Consider the following 20,328-nt stretch of genomic DNA (forward strand, 5'->3'; position numbering starts at 1 on the left):
AATAACACTCACCTGGAATATGTGTCTGTGCAGCGCTGCAAATTTGTTGGAGATACGCTTACGCTCCAAAGCCAAACTGTCACGATCTGAATATAGTTGTTCTTTACGTCTACGCACCTCCTTCACCTCATCCTCTAACGAAAGAATTTGATCTAACTTACGTTTACGACAATTTTGTGCGGCAACTTTATTTTTACCACGTCGACGTATGTCACGTATCAGAGATAGTTGATTTTCGGTTAGATCATATTTGGATAGACGTTCATTGAACTCGTCCATCGGTAGATTAATAATGTCTGTTACTGGCATAGGAATATTCATAGCGCGTGCGCGCTTTTCATCGCGTGTCAAATGTTCATCTTCCCCATTAATGGATTTGGAAGATTTTGACGATGACATAGACAACTTCTTACCACGCATTTGTGGGCGTGGTAGGGAGCCAAGTCCCTGTGATGGCGTATACGTGTGATTGTGTTGCACTATTTCGTGTGGTGTGCGTGGCGGTCGCTGTGCAAAATCTAATGAATAACCACCGCCAATAGCACCGGGACCATATTTCAGTTCGTATGCTTGTTGTTCCTTAGCGCTCAATGTTGGTACCATAGTACTTTCGGCGCTTAGTGTTGGAGGGCCGCCTTGCTGGGGTAAACCTGGTACTGTCGGATATGGTTCATATTCATATTTGATGCTTGGTGCAGGACCAATATTTAAGGGTGGCGGTGGTACAACACCAATACTTGTACTACTACTACCACCCGGTGCACCACTACCTCCCGCCAAACTGGGCTGTTCATTTAGATAACGTTTGCCAAACATTTGATGTTTCTTTTGTGCTACAGGCGGTTGTCGGGTACCATCATTTAAGCGATTATTGTTATTATTGTTGTTGTAGCTATAATCGTAGGGTGCACCACCATATTTGCCTTGATGATAATCTTGTGCCGAATCGCTACCCTCACCCCATTCACCATCCGATAGTGATGGTACACGTTCCGAACCCATTGAACTGACTGCACTGTCGCTGGACGCATCCAAACGATCACCGCCCGCACTTGCACCAGCGCCTGTACTTAAGAGATCGTTAGTCATTCCGCCTGATAAGGTATTACTAGAAGCGCCAGCGCCGTTCATTCCAATTCCATTAGATGTAGAGCCTGTAGCACTACCTCCTGCTGCACTTGAATGTCCGCTTGTAAGGCCGCCGCCACCGAGAACTGACGAATTATTACTGGTGCTATTGTTGACGTCGACCATGCGACAGAAACCTGAAAGTAGATGAGAACGGGGAATTAGATCAAGATGTAAAAATGCCGATATATAAACAATTAAAATCATTAGAAAGTGATCATTATAGTGCTGGGAAAATAGTTGTAGACCGAAGTGATTCCAAGTGCGAAATAATTTTCGAACAAGAACTGTTTTACCAAATGTTTTTAACAATGAATAAATAGCGATCGATCATTGTCATTGCAAAGCCAGCGTAATTTAAACTGTAAGTTTTTCTAAGCGGGATCGCCCTTCGGCAGTGATCTGGCAAGCACTACGAGTATATTTCTGCGATGAAAAGCTTCTCAGTGAAAACTCATCTGCGCTGCAGATGCCGGTCGGAGTCGGCATAAAACAAGTCGGCAAAAACAAGGGAGCAGGACGCAAATTGGATGGAGAAGCTAGGCGTAAAAACTCTTCGGAGGTTATCGCGCCTTACATTTATTTATTTATTTAATTGCATGCAACTGAAAAATTAAATAAATGTTATTTTCTCATATTAAGTGTAACATAAACTCGCGAATTAATCGGATGTTATTATTAATTTTAAATTATGTCCACTTCCATCGAATCTTCCGGTAATGACTGAAGTAGAAGATCAGTTATCAGTGGCTTAGATTAATAGAATTTGTTAGGATATATCAATACCTGGTCCACTTCCCGGAAAAAAACTTCACAGGAACACTCTCCGGGTTGTTGTGAAGTTATCCTGCAAATTTGAATAAAATCGGCGGAGTGGTTTAGGAGTCCATAAGATGCATATGTTTGTACATCCTTCTTTAATTATTTCCCAATATATATTATAACAATAACAAACAAATAATCGCATATAAAACTGAACACAATTGGGATACAATTTTGCATACATTAATTTTCTTGTCCGATACACGACACTTGTTAGTTCGCCATGCAGTTTAGAACTAATTTTTTTCGTGAGTCAAGTAAGTGTCTATATACTCGTATATGTGAGCAATTTTCTGTGTCCGTTTTGTAGTTGAGTCTTTTGTTTGGTAGTGTATTTGCTATGTGTAGCATTTCTAACTTAAACCTTTGGCTATAATTTGTCTCTTGCTCTAGTATGCTCACCGCTTTAAAATCTGGTTGGTGTCCGTTCTCTGTACAGTGGGCCGCAAGAGCTGTTTTTTGAATGTTACCAGATGATCTACATTTAATATCAGTTCTGTGTCCTGATATTCTTGTTTTCGTTTCCCGCACATGTAATCTTAAATATTACATTATGTTTGACTGTGTTTGTTGTTTTGCTTTTCATGTTATTCAAAAATATATTTGTTGTGTACGATGGTTTGTGTGCAATTCTTATATTCTCCTTGTCATAGATGTCTGAGCCCTGCAATCTTTCTGAAAAACCTGGTATATATACTACAGATCTATATTTTGTAGTCGTGTTCTCTCTGTTCTTCCGGCATTTATCTTTCGGGTATTCTTTTATTAACCTCTGTATTACGTTAAGATAGACTGAACGAGTCCGTAGTGTTACCAGAAGTTTGTTTTAACGACCAAACGGAAAACCAAATCAAAAACCAGAACCTATGTTATAAAAAAATAACTCCGTCCTGTTAGCAAATACTAGAAGCTTTCTAGGACTTACGCCACTTGCTGCTTCTAGATCTGACAGCTGTATCACTCCTAACAGCTGGAGTCTTAGCCTGGCACGCGCAGGGCACGAGCACAGAACAGTTAAGAGGGAAATCATTCATCTTTAGTATGTGTCTTATACCTTTTTTATTATCTGAGTGAAAAACCGTGCCACTCGTATATAATACTCGTGTAATGAAGTTCTTCGCCGTATTTATAATCATACCCCTTGGGTGTTTTGATTTAAAATTTATTATTCGTCCTGATGATGTAGGCTTTTGATACTAGTCAAGTTTTATTTCATTGTCCATTTTACATACTAATGAGTCTAGAAATGGCAGTTTACTAGCCGACTCCATCGTAAACTTTGTGGAATGAGTTTAGCACCTCGAAGGTTTTCTCAAGTTCTTCCTCAACTAAAAGCTCGCTACAATCATATTTTAATTATTTCAGGGACGGAAAATAATAGTTATTTTTTTTCGGAGTCGAAAGAGTCCTGGTCAAAAAATTGTCCTGGTGAAAATGTTTGAGTTCTCAGATATCCCTATAGCAATATCATGTCGAACCATGCATCCTTTTTATTTTTCGAACTTTTTCTATAAAAGTCCACATATAAAAGTAAAATCTGTAGTTTTATTTTTTGAGTCCGTGCTCAAATACACGTGCGCCATAAATTCTGGAACCACGCTCATCAAACAAATAGTGACAAGCAAAATAATTTGTAAATATTAAAATGATTTGGCTAAGTAAATAATTCAGGGGCGGAAACTGTGATTCCTTTTATAATATAATTCCTTGCAAAACTATTAATTTTGGACTTTTAATATATTTGGATCAAGATAAAAATTATTTTCGGATTTTTATTACCTGAGTCCGATAGAACCAGTTAAACTCGGACTTTTATTTTTTAAGGCCAAAAAAAATGTTTATTTCGGATAAGCCGTTTCTTTGTTATCAAGCCGGACCTTAATTAAGGGCTTAAAAAATAAAAGTCCGGAATTAACTTTTATTTCCGGACTTTTATTTTTAAAATTCCGAGTTTAACTAGTTCTATCGGACTCAGGTAATAAAAATCCGAAAATAATTTTTATCTTGATCCAAATATATTAAAAGTCCAAAATTAATAGTTTTGCAAGGAATTATATTATAAAAGGAATTACAATTTCCGCCCCTGAATTATTTACTTAGCCAAATCATTTTAATATTTACAAATTATTTTGCTTGTCACTATTTGTTTGATGAGCGTGGTTGCAGAATTTATGGCGCACGTGTATTTGAGCATATTTGTATTCTAGCTCAAACTAGCAGACTTATTTGGTTCCCAGCGGAAAAATACTGACGACTTTGTGGTATGAAGATTATGCAAGCGAAGAAGATAGTAAGCAGTGTGGCAACAGTATTGTGGGTGTTCCTTAACATTTAATTTTTGAACTTCTCAAATCTCAAACTATTCTCACTGCCTAGTTTTAGTATTGAAATTTAACAATTCTCAAATTGATAAATTTCATATTCTCCAATCCATTTACAATAAAAATTATTGACAAAATTTGGATTCGCAAATGATTTTCTGAATTTTCATCATTTGAAACTAAACGTTTTCTCAAATTGTCTTCCCATACCCCACATGAATACGAGTATAGTAATGTTTCGAGCTAACACTTAAAAACATCAGATTTCCACAACAACACAGAATTTTGTTAGGTTTAATGTCGTAGCTATAGTGCTGAGGGGTATAGTTTTTATACCCTACCTTGGTTGGTTATACAGGTAGAAAAGAATCGAGATATATATAGACTTCCATATATCAAAATCATCAGTATCGGCAAAAAAAAAAATTGATTGAGCCATGTCCGTCCCTCCGTCCGTCTGTCCGTTAACACGATAACTTGAATAAATATTGAGATATCTTCACCAAATTTGGCACACGAGCTTATATGGACCTAGAATAGATTGGTATTGAAAATGAGGGAAATCGGATGATAATCACGCCCACTTTTTATATATAACATTTTGGAAAACACAAAAAACCTGCTTATTTAGTAAATAATACACTTAGAATGTTGAAATTTGACGTGTGGACGGATAAAAATTTTAAAAAAATTTTTAAAATGGGCGTCGCACCGCCCACTTCTGACAAAATCAATTTTACAAATATAATATATTAATCATAAATCAAAAATCGTTAAGGCTATCGTAACAAAAGTCGGCAAAGAGTTTGTCTTTACTATAGGGAATGCTTTGAAGAAAAATTAACGAAATCGGTTAAGGACCACGCCCACTTTTATATAAAAGATTTTTAAAAGGGTCATGGACGAACAAAATATGCTATATCTTTGCAAAAAAAAGCTTTATATCAATGGCATTTCATTTCCCAAGTGGATTTATAACAATAGGAAAAACTTGAAATTAAAAAAAATGGGCGTGGCACCGCCCTGACTAAGCAATTTTCTATGTTTCGGGACCCTAACTCGAAGAAAAATTAGTTCAGAAAAGAACCATATGTATATGTATTATTGCGCAGCCTTGTAACACTATTAAGCACACAAGACAAACAAAAGCCGCATTTCAAGTGTACAGCTGGGTATGTAATGTTCGGTTTCACCCGGACTTAGACTTCCTTAATTGTTTTAATTTTATAACGACGTACCTGAGAGGAGGCCGAGAAGGTGGCTTTCTTATTTTATATTGAAGGATATGATTTAAATAATTTGGACTTATGAGGAGATCGAAGGGGATTTTCCATTTTATATGGTAAGATTTAATTTAAACTGTGTAGGTGTAGTTCAAAAGGAGCAGCTTGGGTGTTTTCGGGGGAGGCTACCCGATTTATACGGTTAGATATGACTTAAATAATTTAGACTTATCAAAGATTGATGATAAAACTATGAATTGCTAAGTTCAAGAACGTAGCATAGGAGTGAGGAGGGGGAAGTGAATTTCCCATTTTATGTGGTAAGATTTAATTTAAACTTTTTAGACTTGTCGAGATTCGATATCAGTAAAATAATTTGATAAGTTAAGGGGGTAGCTAGGGGGTGGGGCTTTTTTATTTATACGTTAAGATATGCTTTAAATAATGTAAACATTTCATGAACTAATGACAAGCCATTAAATTGACAGTTTCAAGGGCGTAGCTAGGGAGTTGAAGAGGGGACTTACACTTTATATCGTAAGACTTCAGTTAAAGTTTGTAGACATAGTACATATCAAGGACTGATGACAACACAATAATTTGCTATGTTCATGGGCGTGGCTATAGAGGTTGAAAAGAGATTTTCGATTTTAAACTTCAGAGTTTAATTAAAATATTGCAAACCAGTCAAGGGCAGGCCAAGTTATTCAATTTTCTTCAACTAAATTCTTCGTTTTTTTATTTTCATGTTTTAAGAAAAAACTTCTATTTTATAGCTAAAACTATGCAAATCAATATCAAAAACATTTTCGAAAAAATGAGAAAGTTAGAGAAAATTTACCGAAATTTTCGAGCTTTGTATTTGGAGTTCACTGAATTTTTTCTTACTTAATTGGCGCTTAACCGTTTAACTGTTATGGCCGTCCAACAAGGCGCGCCAGTCGATTCTTCGCTCTGCCAACTGACGTCAATTGGTCACATCAACGGAGCTTAAATTGTTTTCCACCATCCAGCGGAGTGGAGCCGCCCTCTTCCTCTGCCAACATAGGCGGGTTCTGCTTTTTAGTCAGAGCGTCATCTTTCATTCGTATAACATGGCTCATATGTTGATTTCTGCGTAAAGCTCGTACAGCTCATCATTACATCTTTTTCGTTACTCGTCGTCGCCAACGCGTACAGGTACGTAAATCTTTCGAAGAACTTTTCTTTCGAACACTCCCAGAGTTTCATCTGATGTTGTCATGGTTCATGCCTCCGCACGATAAGTGACTTGTAGAGTATGATTTTCGTTTGCCGAGAGGACTTTACTTTTCAATTGCCTACCTAGTCCAAAGAAGCATTTATTGGCAAGATTGATTATTCGCTGGATTTCAGAGCTGATGTTGTTGCTAGTGTTGATGCTGGTTCCCAAATAAACGAAGTCTTTTACTATTTCGAAATTATGGCTGCTAACAATAGCGTGGTTGCTAAGGCGCATATGAGCTGACTCTTTGCTCGACGACAGCAGGTATTTCGTTTTGTCCTCATTCACCAGCAAACCCATCTTTACCTCTTCTTTTTCCAGTTTGGAGTAAGCAGAACTTACGGCGCGGGTGTTCAGGCTGATGATTTCAATGTCATTAGCATACGCCAGTAATTGCACGCTTTTTTAGAATATTGTTCCAAGTTCTGCAGCTAGTGTAATTTTCTCCAGCTTCAAATTAAAGAAATATCACGATAGGGGGTCACCCTGTCTGAAACCTCACATAGCTTCGAACGGCTAGGGGGTCCTTCACAATTCTGACGGAGTTGATGGTGTTGCTCAACGTCATTTTGCACAGCCGTATAAGTTTTGCTGGGAAGCCAAATTCCGACATAGCGGCATATAGGCAGCTCCTTTTCGCGCTGTCAAAGGCGGTTTTAAAATCGACGAAGCGGTGACAGGACCTTATATGCGATATTAAGAAGGCTGATTCCGCGATAGTTGGTGCAGTTTTCAGGATCCCCTATCTTGTAGACTAGGCAAAGAACACTTAGATTCCAATCGTCGGGCATGCACTCGTCCGACCATATTTTGCAAAGAAGCGGATGCATGCGCTTTACCAACTCTTCGGTGCCGTAGTTGAATAGCTCCGCAGGAAATTCGTCAGCGCCCGTGGTTTTATTGTTTTTTAATCTGGTTATTGCTATTCTCCGTCATAATCGGGTGGGGGGACATTAATTCCATCATCATCGACTGCGGGATCGGGTTCCGTGGGGTACATCGCTGTTTTAGGACATCGGTTACAAGGTCGTCGAATTTTTTGCTAAAATTTGCGAGCGTTGTTCCTGATTGCTAGCAGCTCACGCCTTTCTGTCTCTGCTTTTTTCTTCCTGAAAAGGTGTCCCGCTTCGCTTTTCAAGATTTTTTTTATTAGTTTAATTTTGTCGCACAGTATATTCACATTAGAAGCCATTTGCCAAACATCAAAAATTGGTCAAAAAAATTATTCAAAAAAAAAAAAAAAAACTTCAGAAAAAATTATAATAAAACGAGAAATATAAAATTTATTAAAAACCCAAAATTTGTTTAATACTTTTTTTGTTTCTTAGGTTTTTTTATGAAATTCACCCATGCACATTGTTCCACTTGACTCTAATTTTTATAACGCAGAACTATTTGAATTTTAAGATTTTACATAAATTTCGACACTCTTAAAGAGCTTAAAAACAGTTAAGTAATAAGCGCTGACTAATAATCACCTAATTTCTGTTGTTTTACGATTCGAATATTCTATGCCAAACCAGCAAATGATAAAAAACTGCTCCCTTACTTCACATTAAACAATGACATACAAAGCAAACTCGGTAACAACAAGTTTTTGTATACCGTACCGTATCCTTCAGCATAACAACCTCTTCTGAAATCTTAAAAACGTCTCTCCTTCCGGACTACACCTCAGTTTTCACAGCAGAAAAATTGCATAGCAGAAGCCCTTAACATAGCAAAACAAAGACGAGGACACTCGCTGTCTAATAATCACCTAATTTCTGTTGTTTATCACCTAATTTCTGTTGTTTTACGATTCGAATATTCTATGCCAAACCAGCAAATGATAAAAAACTGCTCCCTTACTTCACATTAAACAATGACATACAAAGCAAACTCGGTAACAACAAGTTTTTGTATACCGTACCGTATCCTTCAGCATAACAACCTCTTCTGAAATCTTAAAAACGTCTCTCCTTCCGGACTACACCTCAGTTTTCACAGCAGAAAAATTGCATAGCAGAAGCCCTTAACATAGCAAAACAAAGACGAGGACACTCGCTGTCTGTAGCGACTCACTCTTAGCACTCGACGCTATCTCAAATATAAATAACCATAATCACTATGCCTCCATGATCAGAAGTACCCTTATAGACTTCCACCCTAGATTGAAACTTATCTGAATACCGGGACACGTTAAAAGTCCTGGCAATGAATTTGCCGACCAAACAGCGAGAGAAGCTACGTCCTCACCTTTAACTGTGACCGCAAATTACAATCACAACGACATCAAGAACTTTACACAAACGCATTTCACTAAAATACACAGATCACAAATACACAACACAACCGCCTGGTATAAAAACATGACCGTTAAACAACCATGCATCCAAACATACCTTAATTACGCCCACAAAGATGACCCGCACAGACTAGATCTAACTAAATTCATTCGCCTCAGACCACACCAAACTAACACACCAGCACAGATCCGACAACAACTTATCTCAAATATGTCCCTTCTGCAATATCACCAACTAATTAATGTCGAGCACATCCTAAGCGACTGCAGGATCTTCCATACCCAACGCTCAAATATACTAACCCAAAGTCCATACTCCCTGCTATCAAATCCCAGCCCTCAAAGCATATCCAAAATCTTTCTTAAAATCATCCCACCTGTACTTCGAAATCTAAAAAGTTAGGTTAAAATGCAAGTAATTACCTATTTTAAAACATTATAACTATACATAATAAATTAAGCACATACACATACAAATTTTTAAACTTAGCAGTCAGCTGATGGCCTGTGTTGATATAGCTGTTTTCGTTGGCCTATAATTTTAGTTATGAGTTAGCGATAATATATAAATATGTAAATAATAATTCGGAAATATGTCTTCTTTGTCAAGCTTATCAATCTTCCAACTCTCGCTAGTCGTAGAGAAATGCTAGGAGTATTATTTATGGCTAAACTACTGAATGGACTAATTTCTAGCCCCTTTGTTTTGAACGAAGTAAACTTCAATGTCCCATTACGAGCGTCAAGACATAACAAACCTCTTCTTTTGAGGCAGTGCATAACTAATTTCGAATTAAATTAACCTTTTCGGTGTTTGTGTCATGATTTTAACTCTCATTCGAATTCACTTGATATAACGGATTCACTTTTTACTATAAAGAAAATTGTCCTATCCTATCTTAACTCGTAACAAAATAAAAAAAAAAAACTAAAAAAAAATCTTTATATGCTAAAATCGATAACTTATTTAACAATTTACTATATGTATAATTTACAGCTGTTATGTATTAATACTCAGCTGATGATTTTTATTATGTAGCTGAGCAGTTTTAGATCTCGACGATTAACAAACCTCTGCCTATGAACAGCTCGGCAAAAACAAAATCCGTGCGTTATACGGATGCGCCACTCGTGATTTGTTTAATTTAATTAATTGTCAATATTTCGACTTCGTTCTGAAGTCATCATCAGAACTGAATCTTCAAATCTCATTCCAGTCTTGAAAACGCATTTGAGGACTCAGTCCTGATGATTACTTCAGAATGAAGTCGAAATATTGACAGTTAATTAAATTAAATTAAAAGTGTTTTATTTAATCCGGCCTTGAGCTCAAGAATAAAAAACACCCAATATTTCTTTTTTTGAACTAAAAACTTCAAGCAATTCTAAATTAGTTTTGTTTAGGTTAGGTTGAACTGGCCGGTCAATAAAGATCTCACATAGGCTGAATGTGTCCATAGTGTTACCAGAATTTGTGTGACGACCAAACGGAAGAGCCCCAATCAAGTGCCAGGGCATATGTTATAGAATAACGCTGTCCTCTTGGCAAATACTAGCAGTTTTCTAGGACCCAACTTAATTGCTGCCTCGAGATCTTGCAACTCTGCCGCCCCTAATAGCTGGACCCTTGAACTGGCGAGCGCAGGACATGAACACAGAACGTGCTCAACCGTTTCATCCTGCAGCTCACACTTCCTACACTTGCTGTTAGTGACGAGGCGACGCCAGAAGGCAGTGTCCAGACAGTATGCCCATCCTTCATGAGCGAAAACCCAGTAATGTATGGTCCGGCCTGAGTGAAGTTTTTCCAATGCTTCTTTACATTCCAGAATACTTCTGGATGAAGCACGCTTCCTCCAGAATTTCTGCTGTTTTCTTCACTGCTATAATTTCCACCTGAAAAACGCTGCAGTATTCTGGCAGCATGTAGGATCAACTTATTTCTGGGTCGACACAGTAAACAGCAGACCTAACCCCTTCCATTAATTTGGAACCATCCGTATACACGTGTATAGTATGTTCTGCCATTTCTGCATCCCGGCACCAACCCTCGGGATCAATTATGGCCCCAATATCTCTTTCGAAGCTCAAGGATCATATATTCCGTTTGCCCGATATTAGATGGCGCTATACTGCTGTGGCCTGCAATCAAGCTGCCCCGAGGCATTAAGCCTTATTGCAGTTGCTAACGCGATGTTTTTTGCCGTTAGCTTTGTTTAATTGAATACAATTTCGCTATTGTTGATCATAAAGCATTCAACTCAAGCACGTGCGTTTATTTAAGAGCGACCAAACATACATACCGGGCCCGCATACATCTGAATCAATAAATATACGCAAGTATGCTACGTCAGTCAGGCTCTGTTGATGCGCGCCTGTAAATATACTACACAATTTGGATCGAAAAACATGCTTTGTGGATTGCATTCCAAAAGCAATAGATATTTAGCATTGCTTTCTCCAAAAAATTATATACGGCTTTGCATTTGCTACGTCATGGCAAATACGCAACCTCAAAAACCGTATTTTTGTTGATGCGTTGCAAACATGTGATATATGTAAGTTATATATGTGACCGATCTCTACGATTTTTTTAGACAACATTTTTTGTAATATATGTAAGCATTGCTTGAAATTCGAAGCTTCTATCTGTTAAAATGGGCAGAAATTACGAAAAGTAACAAAAAGTACTCTTATACTACCTTTATATAGTGTTTCTGTGATCTCTCAGTATATTAGACTACAGCCTAACTTTAAAGTCCAAATACATAAATAGGCAGATTCCTATCACAAATTAGGGGGCATACCGTTTACTGTAAGTTTTTTTAACATATGCTGAATCTGTGCAATTTGCAGAGCAAGTAGCAAAATTAATCTAGATCTTTCATGGGACCGTTTGGAGTTTTTCGATTTCCTAGTAGAAACAAAGGAAATTATAATAATTTCTTTTGAAACTTTCACTTTATCGGAACGAATTATTTATAAAAGAAAATACGAACGGCGAGTTAATTTTTTAGCTCAGAGTTAAACTCATATATTTTTGACAAATTTTTTAAATTAACTCTGAGCTAAAAAATTTACTTGCCGTTCTGCAAGTGCGCCTAAAATAAAGGCCCCATTACTGATACTTAGCATAGACTTGACTTGGCTTGAGAACTGTCACTTACAGTTCTGTTAAATGAACATTGCATGTTACTGATTACTCAAAACTTAGCAACACTTAACTTGACATAGAAGTCTGTTGAATTTTGATTTTCTATGTAAGTTCTAAGTGACGTTTAAATTTTGAGATGCCATTTGTTTGTTTCCATTTTATTTTGACATTTTGTCATACAAATTGACATTTATTTAAAAATAAATTTCAACGCTGATTATGATGCCACATTGTATGCGCCAAGTGGAGTATAATCGTGGCTAAGTTGCCAAGTTTACGCGAAGTCAAGTCAAGTCTATGCTAAGTATCAGTAATGGAGGCTTAACAATGCGGACAGTGTCAAGACTTATTCCAATAATAATGATAATTTGCAATAACAACTAAAGCGCCAAATACACGACACGAACATTTGCGCGAACATTCCCGTTATGTCATGTTTCTGCGACCTTTTCTGTCGTGTATTGGTGTTTGCCAGTTCGCGCAAATGTTCGCCAAAAATCAAAATATTTTAATTTTTGGCGAACATTTGCGCGAACTGTTCGTGCGTGTATGGCGAAATAGTTCATAATCGTAGTAATTTCTGAACGGAACAGACGTGCGCGGAAAAGTAAAATGGACAATACAAAATTTCTAATGTTCGGCCAAAAGTTCGTATGGTGTATGGCCAAAGCTGCGAACAAGATTGCGGAATGTTCGCGGAAATGTTCGTGTCGTGTATTTGGCGCTTAACTATTATAGTTAAGGCCGAGACATAATCAACTTTTTCATATAGATGCGTGTTCAACGCAATCCCATGCATGCCAGTAACATCACGACAATCAAAGCCCTGTCACATAAGCTGTTTTTATATATGTAGATGCGTTGAACGCGATCTTATGCATGCTGAGTAGATTGCACGTATTTTTATGGAGAACGGTAGTTTGAGCCACACTGGCACTATCTGATGTGAAAAAGTAGCAAAATTCCAATTTTTGTGGCGAGAAAATCATAAGAAGAATAATTCGACATTTGCTTTGGCTAAGGATGGATTCACACTTTGGAAGTGAAATTCTTTTTCCCATTCGTTGGTACTTTTCTAAAAATTTTCACAATTAAAAGCTGCAACTTAACAAATGATTATGACACAAAATATGTTAGCAAGTATTTTTCTTGCATAGTGAGAATGTTTGTAACTGTGTTCGCGAAATTTTGTTTGTGAATGGGCAAGGCGAAATAAACTTCAATTGCCAAGTGTGAAGTTACAAACGTAACATCTTGCGTAATTGTGGCGATGTTAAGCTGCAGACATTGGTGCGTTATCGGTAACCTTATAACAGCTGATTCGACCAACCTTATGGGAATCAATGTAATCGATTATTGGTGCCATATCGTGACGCTAAGGTCGTAACCGTATCCATAACCTAAAAATATTTGAGTTGGTGAATTTAATAACTTTTTGTGGAATATGTTTGTAATTTATTTGCGTTTTCTTCATTTTTATGAAATTTTCACGATTTTTAGCTTAAGGCGGCCACCGTGGTGTGATGGTAGCGTGCTCCGCCTACCACACCGTATGCCCTGGGTTCACACCCCGGACAAAGCAACACCAACATTTTAGAAATAAGGGTTTTCAATTAGAAGAAAATTTTTCTAAACGGGGTCGCCCCTCGGCAGTATTTGGCAAACGCTCCGGGTGTATTTCTGCCATGAAAAAGCTCTCAGTGAAAACTCATCTGCCTTGCAGATGCCGTTCGGAGTCGGCATAAAACTTGTAGGTCCCGTCCGGCCAATTTGTATGGAAAATCAAGAGGAGCACGACGCAAATTGGAAGAGAAGCTCGGCCTTAGATCTCTTCGGAGGTTATCGCGCCTTACATTTATTAATCGATAACATTGTATCGTATAGGGTTACGTTAGGGATACGACTACAGTGATACGACAAACGGCACCAATGACTCCGCTTTTACTGGCATGCATAAGATTGTGTTAAACGTATCTGAAAAACTTCTTATGTGACGGGGCTTTTAGTTGCTGTTGCTCTTAATGAACATGATAAAGAAGAAGTTTTTAAATTGCATTTTTTAAACATTTTTGTCATTAGTGTTTATAATTTTGTTTCTTTTATCATATGTATATGGTATTTATTATCTTGGTACACGTACATACATACATGGGTGCAATATTGCTCAGCTTACTGTGTCGGCGTTCAGCCTGTGCAGTAAACCAATGACTCAGCATTTTATAAATAGTAAACATTACAAATATGATCGTAAATATCAACATGATATACAGATAAACATTTGTATGTACATACATATGTATGTTTTAACAAATTGGAAAATTATGATTATGAAAATGAGTAGCTTTACATATCAATGAATGTGTTTAGGTATGCGTGAAATGACGAAAGAAAAAAAGGGCTCAACTTCACAGATATAAAGAACAAATGAAGGAACGAAATTTTGTACACTCATCAGCCATAGCGATCGGTCAATCAGCCTCACTTCCTAGATGAAAAAAGCAGCATTCCCTGCAAAAAAATGCGATTAGTCTAGGATGGGTTGTAAAGGAGACTGCGACTAATGCCAGTTTTGATTTTTTTGTATGCGTTGAACTGTTCCCTTTTGTTTGAGCATGTCCTATGAAGAGACTAATTGTACCCATTTATACCCGAACGGGAAGGATAGGACCAATCCCTTTTACCCATATGGGAAGTAATGAATACTCATCTCATTTTTCTCATCAAAAAGTATTAGTTTTCGTATGGTACGAGCTTATGTACATATTAAACGCAATATTAAAACTTGCCTAAAATTGCTAGATACATTTCTGCAAAAGATATGGATCAACGATAATGGAACATATCGTCCAAGTCATTTAGGTTCGGTATAGGGCTCCGCATTTTTCTTAAATAATTCGAATCAATCACCTAGAATCTTTTTTATTTAACTGACTTCGTTGCAACTTTTTTTGTTTCTTAAAATGGACTACATAGATTTCAACCTAATTAATCACAACGGTACCCAATAGGGACTAGAGGGGCTCAATTATGCCCCAAAATAGACAAAAGAGATCAATCGTAGACCGCTCTCTTTAGGGTTTGGTCGCACTTTTTTTGCAGGGTTATGTATTAAAATCATAAATGGGCATTTTGCAATAAACTAATGTGCAAAACTCAATGGTAGGTATACATTTCATTCTTTCAGATAAATAGGAGACCTTTACTGTTGAGTATAAGCTGAGCAAAACTTACAAAAGAAAAAAAAATACTTGACGCAATTTACCTCCGAGCAGATTTAAGACGATCTTCTCTTCCAATCTGCGTCGTGCTCCTTTTATTTTTCCCTACAAATTGGCGTGACGGGATCTACATGTTTTATGCTGACTCCTAACGGCATCTGCAAGGCAGATGAGTTTTCACTGAGAAGCTTTTCATGGCAGAAATACACTCGGAGTGTTTGTCAAATCACTTCCGATCGGCGACCCCGATTATTTTATCCGTATAATGATACCTTGTAACGGCATAAAATGGAGATAGATATAGATTTTCATATGTCAAAATGATCAGGGTGAAAAAAGTAACTCATTAAGCCATGTCCCTGCGTCCGTTTGTAAACACGATATTGTCTTAAATCGGCTTTTATGTAAACGATTTTCTAAGGGACTTAAATGAAAGGCGAAAAATAACTTTATTTCATGGTATTTTTTAATACTTAAGTATAGAATTGGGGTGGCACCGCCTTTTTTTGTAAAAGCATTTGCTCAAGTTTAGGGAGCCATTACTCGAAGACCTATTGGCATATGTATTTCTCTTATAATTCCAAATATTTCTGATCAAAATAAACGAAATCGGTTGAGGACCTTGCTCAATTTTATATAAAAGATTTTTAAAAGGTTCGTAGACAATATCTTTGGGAAAGAATACTTTATGTTAACACAATTTTTTTTTCCAAAATACCAATATAACAAGAAATTTTGAAGCTAAAAAATATTTTAAAATGGGCGTGGCACCGCCCCTTTTTTGGCCAGTCATTCTTCTGATTGAAACTCGGTACACTTATGTATTTCCTTTATCAAGAGGAACATTTTTTTATGAGAGTAGGAAATATCGTTTCATAAACACGCCCATTTTAGATATTAGTATCAAAAACTTAAACTTAATGAACTGTATGATAGAAAATCTCTGCTGAGTATATAATGTTCAGTTATACCCGAACTTAGACACCCATACTTGTTTATAAGCTAAACTGCATTACTAGTTTAAATTTGCCCAGTGGGTTATGGGGGCTTAGAACCACCCGCGGTCATAATTGGGGATTAAATATCAAATCCAGTAACCTTATCCTGAGCTGGACCACCCAATTAAAACGTCTATCAATGAAAAAAACTAGTTATCGAACCTCGGATGAGATCTCGTTTTTCTGACGAAGATCACACCAAAATTCCCTAGGCGGTTAAGTGCCAATCAATGAAGATGACGATAATTTACCGATAGTTCAAATGAAATTATGTAAGAATTAAATTTTACTGCTCTTCTATTGCTCGCACAAAGTACCCATCTATGATAAAAAAACCCAACGTTCTATTTGGGTGCGCGGTTCATGACGTCAATATTTGTTAGCCAAGGTTTTTTAGTAGCTATTGCAGTTATTCATCATTTACGGTTAATTTATTTTAAGTTAAGTAAATAACCAATATTTCACTGTAAATTAGAAAATTCACAGTAAGAGTGCAGCTATTATTCAGCAAAGCCACATAAGCATGTATTTAAACATTAGAGTGTATCGTGATGTATAGATAGAAAAATTTTGAACATTTCATCATGGGTTTCAAGTAGTGCTCTTGATAATCGACTAGTGGTTTGCATTAGATTAGTGACAGATTCGAATATTAAAAAAGTGTTTTTTATTTTTATTTTGTATGAGTTATGCTATTCGTAAAGATGTTTTGTTGCTATTGTAAGCCGTCTCTAGCTCACTTCTATGCACTTTACTTCTTTGGCATTCTCGGAACTGAAAAAGAAATTCCATACCGTTTTCGGAAACTCATTTTTGACACGCTGTCAAAACAGTTAATTTCAATATTTTTCCCATAAAATTCTAATACAATTTGAAGCCCAAAATTAAAGTTAAAATAACTCACAAATTGCGTTTATATTTTCTTTAATATTTTTTGTAGCCATGCAGCTAATTTTTTGTACTTTGTTGAACTTTTAACGGATTTCCATTTTCAAAATTCTTGTGCATGAACGCGCTTTAAATGAAAGTCCCTTTTATTGTAAGTTTTTTGCATAGCCTGAATCGGGTTTCTGAATTTTTTTGCTAAAAAAAAAGGAAACCTTTAATAGGGTCCTTTTTGTAAAACTATTATTATTGTTAAAAAAAATAAAATTTTTGTTTTTTCAAATTCGCAATGCAAGTAATTGCTTAGCAGTGTTAGAATTTCACGTAGTAGATTTACTATGTCTTCCGAAAAATGTTGAAGTTTACTACGTCCCTACATTTTCCTCAATATCTAATACGATTTCCAGGAGACGTATTTTAATGCACATATGTTATTTTGGACCGAGTATAATTTTGAAAAATTTTTCTAAGAGCTTTTCGGTCGATATATGAGAGGCAAAAACTAGAGTTTTTTCCTATTCTCCTACGCGTTTCAATGTTTTTCTTACATCTTCATCAGGGAGTTCGAAGTTTTTGAAACTTTGAATTTCAGGATTTGAATCAGAATAGGTCTTACGGAATTTTAATTTTTGACGTTCAATCATCGACTGCCTAACAATTTTGTTGAACCTCAAAAAAAAAAAAAAAACAACGATCAGAAAATTTAATCATGTTTGAAAAGCCCTATCTCAAAATTGAGTTCAAGAACGAACTATCTCAGGTTTTTTTTGCCTTAAATAGCCCAGCTAATGTAAAAATGTATTGAATTTATGCGTTATGGCGTTTCTGATAGGGCATTTTTAAATTATTTCTGTGATAGGGCGTTTTCGAAACGGCAACCGGCATAGGGTGATATTACACTCTCAGCAATCCATATGTACACATATTGGATCTGCGCAATTGGCTGAAACAATTCAGATCTTCCTTGAGGCCGCTTTTGAAAATCGTTTTTCAGTTTTGTTAGCGCAAAAGAAAAAATATAATTGTTTTAAATGTTTGTTCTGATAACACAGGCCGACAGCATCTCAGCCCCAGAAACCGGACTATATATATTCGAAGGATTTTGATGCGATGATCTGCTCTATCAGCTCTGGTTGTCGAGATATCCTAACCTAAAAGTGCAAAAAACACCGTTTTTGCCCATGTTTGAGGTTATGTAGCCTTGCAGATGTTTTCTTTCACCAAAATTAAAGGATGAAATCTTTAAATACAAGTCTTCTTCTTTCAAATGGCGTTTAGTTTGCTCAAATATCATTTTCTTTCGTAGGTGTAGGAAAATTTAGAAACATGAACATTTCAAAATGCGATATCTCAGCGCATCATAAACCTTCGGAAATATATAGTCTGGTTTCTGGGTCGGCGTTCATACAGTTACTACAGCTAAGTAACGCAAGTATTTTGTGAACACTGATCATTCGATAGGTCAATGGGGATATTTTAAGACGAGAAAGTTAGTAAGTCCCTAGCAGACTTCGAAAAAGCAGCTATATTACATAAAAGTAATAGTTTTATGCTTAAACAAAAATTTACATTATTGTCTACAAACGACAAACTACGCGATATATGGATAGCGTAGGCGCAGTAAGTTACAATGATTTAAAGCAGATTTTGCACGAAGCGGGCGTCCACGAAAATTTTCTGAACGCGATGATAGAGATATCATCAAGATAGCTTTTCTGAACACATTTGAATCTGCTTCAGAATTGAAGAATAGTATTAACATAAAAACTAAAATCTCGACGGTACAGCGTACCGAAGAAGTACTAAAATAGGGAAAAGTATGATTTTCTGTTTTTTTTTTTTCTGACCATAGGTGTATTGACCAAAAAATCAAGTTTTTCAAAAATAGCGCCCTGAAGGGTCTAGATTATCTTTGCAAACTTGCTTGGAAAATTGCACAGATTTAGGAGCTAATATCTATATCGTTTTCTAAGCTAAAAGGATGTTTTCTTTTTCCAAGCTGAGTTGAGGCACTTAGTGAATGTGCTGCATTTTTAACGAACTTTTATGATACGCTCTGTTGTATGTTATGTATATACATACAAAATACAAAGTAGTTCCGTCACAATCTGAATATGTAATCTGTGCAAATATTTACAGACAAAAATCGTGAACTGATAATGAAAGCTTATAGCGTTTTCTTTTCTGAAATAAATTGTTGCCTAAGTAAATGGTAAAGCCTTAATAGAGTTACTCCTACCCCAGAAAATGTTCAAAATTTATAGTGCATACAAAGAACATTTCAACTCACCATATTCACTCACATTAACAGAGTATATGTGGAAGTTAAGAGCGAATTGAGAGTTTCACAGAGTTGCACTGCCACACCGCCATTTTATACAGGGTAAAAGTGTAACACTTTTGCGTTGCGAGCAGGCAACAATTTTCACAAAAGAACGAAGCACCCCGTAAAGGCGTTGCCTGTTTTTTAGAATAGAACAAGAAACCTTGCGCGGCGTACAAAAAGCGTAGCACTTTAGCCAGAAAAGAAAACGCTATTAGTCAGACTGATAACAGTTGGAAGGTTATGCAGATTATAATAGCTGACTTTTATGATGCTTCTTGTGGAGAAAAACTTGTCGCAAATGCTCGCGACAGTTTCAAAACATAGGAAATGAAACTAATATGTCAATATAAAACAAACACAAAAGTAAAAGAAAAAATAAATAAATTTACACAAAAAAAAAAAAAAAAAAAAACAAAGTTAAATGTGTATAATACTAAACAAGTAAGGAAGGCTAAGTTCGGGTGTAACCGAACATCACATACTCAGCTGAGAGCTTTGGAGACAAAATAAGGGAAAATCACCATGTAGGAAAATGAACCTAGGGTAAACCTGGAATGTGTTTGTGTGACATGGGTATCAAATGGAAGGTATTAAAGAGTATTTTAAAAGGAAGTGGGCTATAGTTCTATAGGTGGACGCCATTTCGGGATATCGCCATAAAGGTGGACCAGGACTGACTCTAGAATGCGTTTGTACGATATGGGTATCAAATTAAAGGTATTA

At 36.4% G+C, this 20,328-nt stretch overlaps 1 protein-coding gene across 28 annotated transcripts in view; it reads right to left on the reverse strand.

Annotated features, from left to right (window-relative positions):
* cnc (cap-n-collar) overlaps nucleotides 1–20,328 on the reverse strand; it is a 332,362-nt gene that overhangs the window by 13,364 nt on the left and 298,670 nt on the right. For all 28 annotated transcript variants that reach the window (XM_067762112.1, XM_067762111.1, XM_067762118.1 and 25 more), the window contains one exon: nucleotides 13–1,265. In XM_067762112.1, coding sequence (XP_067618213.1) covers nucleotides 13–1,265 — 1,253 coding nt within the window. The remainder of the gene's footprint in view (nucleotides 1–12; nucleotides 1,266–20,328) is intronic.

The sequence above is a fragment of the Eurosta solidaginis genome, chromosome 1 (genome assembly GCF_040869045.1).
Source record: "Eurosta solidaginis isolate ZX-2024a chromosome 1, ASM4086904v1, whole genome shotgun sequence".
Taxonomy (NCBI): Eukaryota; Metazoa; Arthropoda; class Insecta; order Diptera; family Tephritidae; genus Eurosta; species Eurosta solidaginis.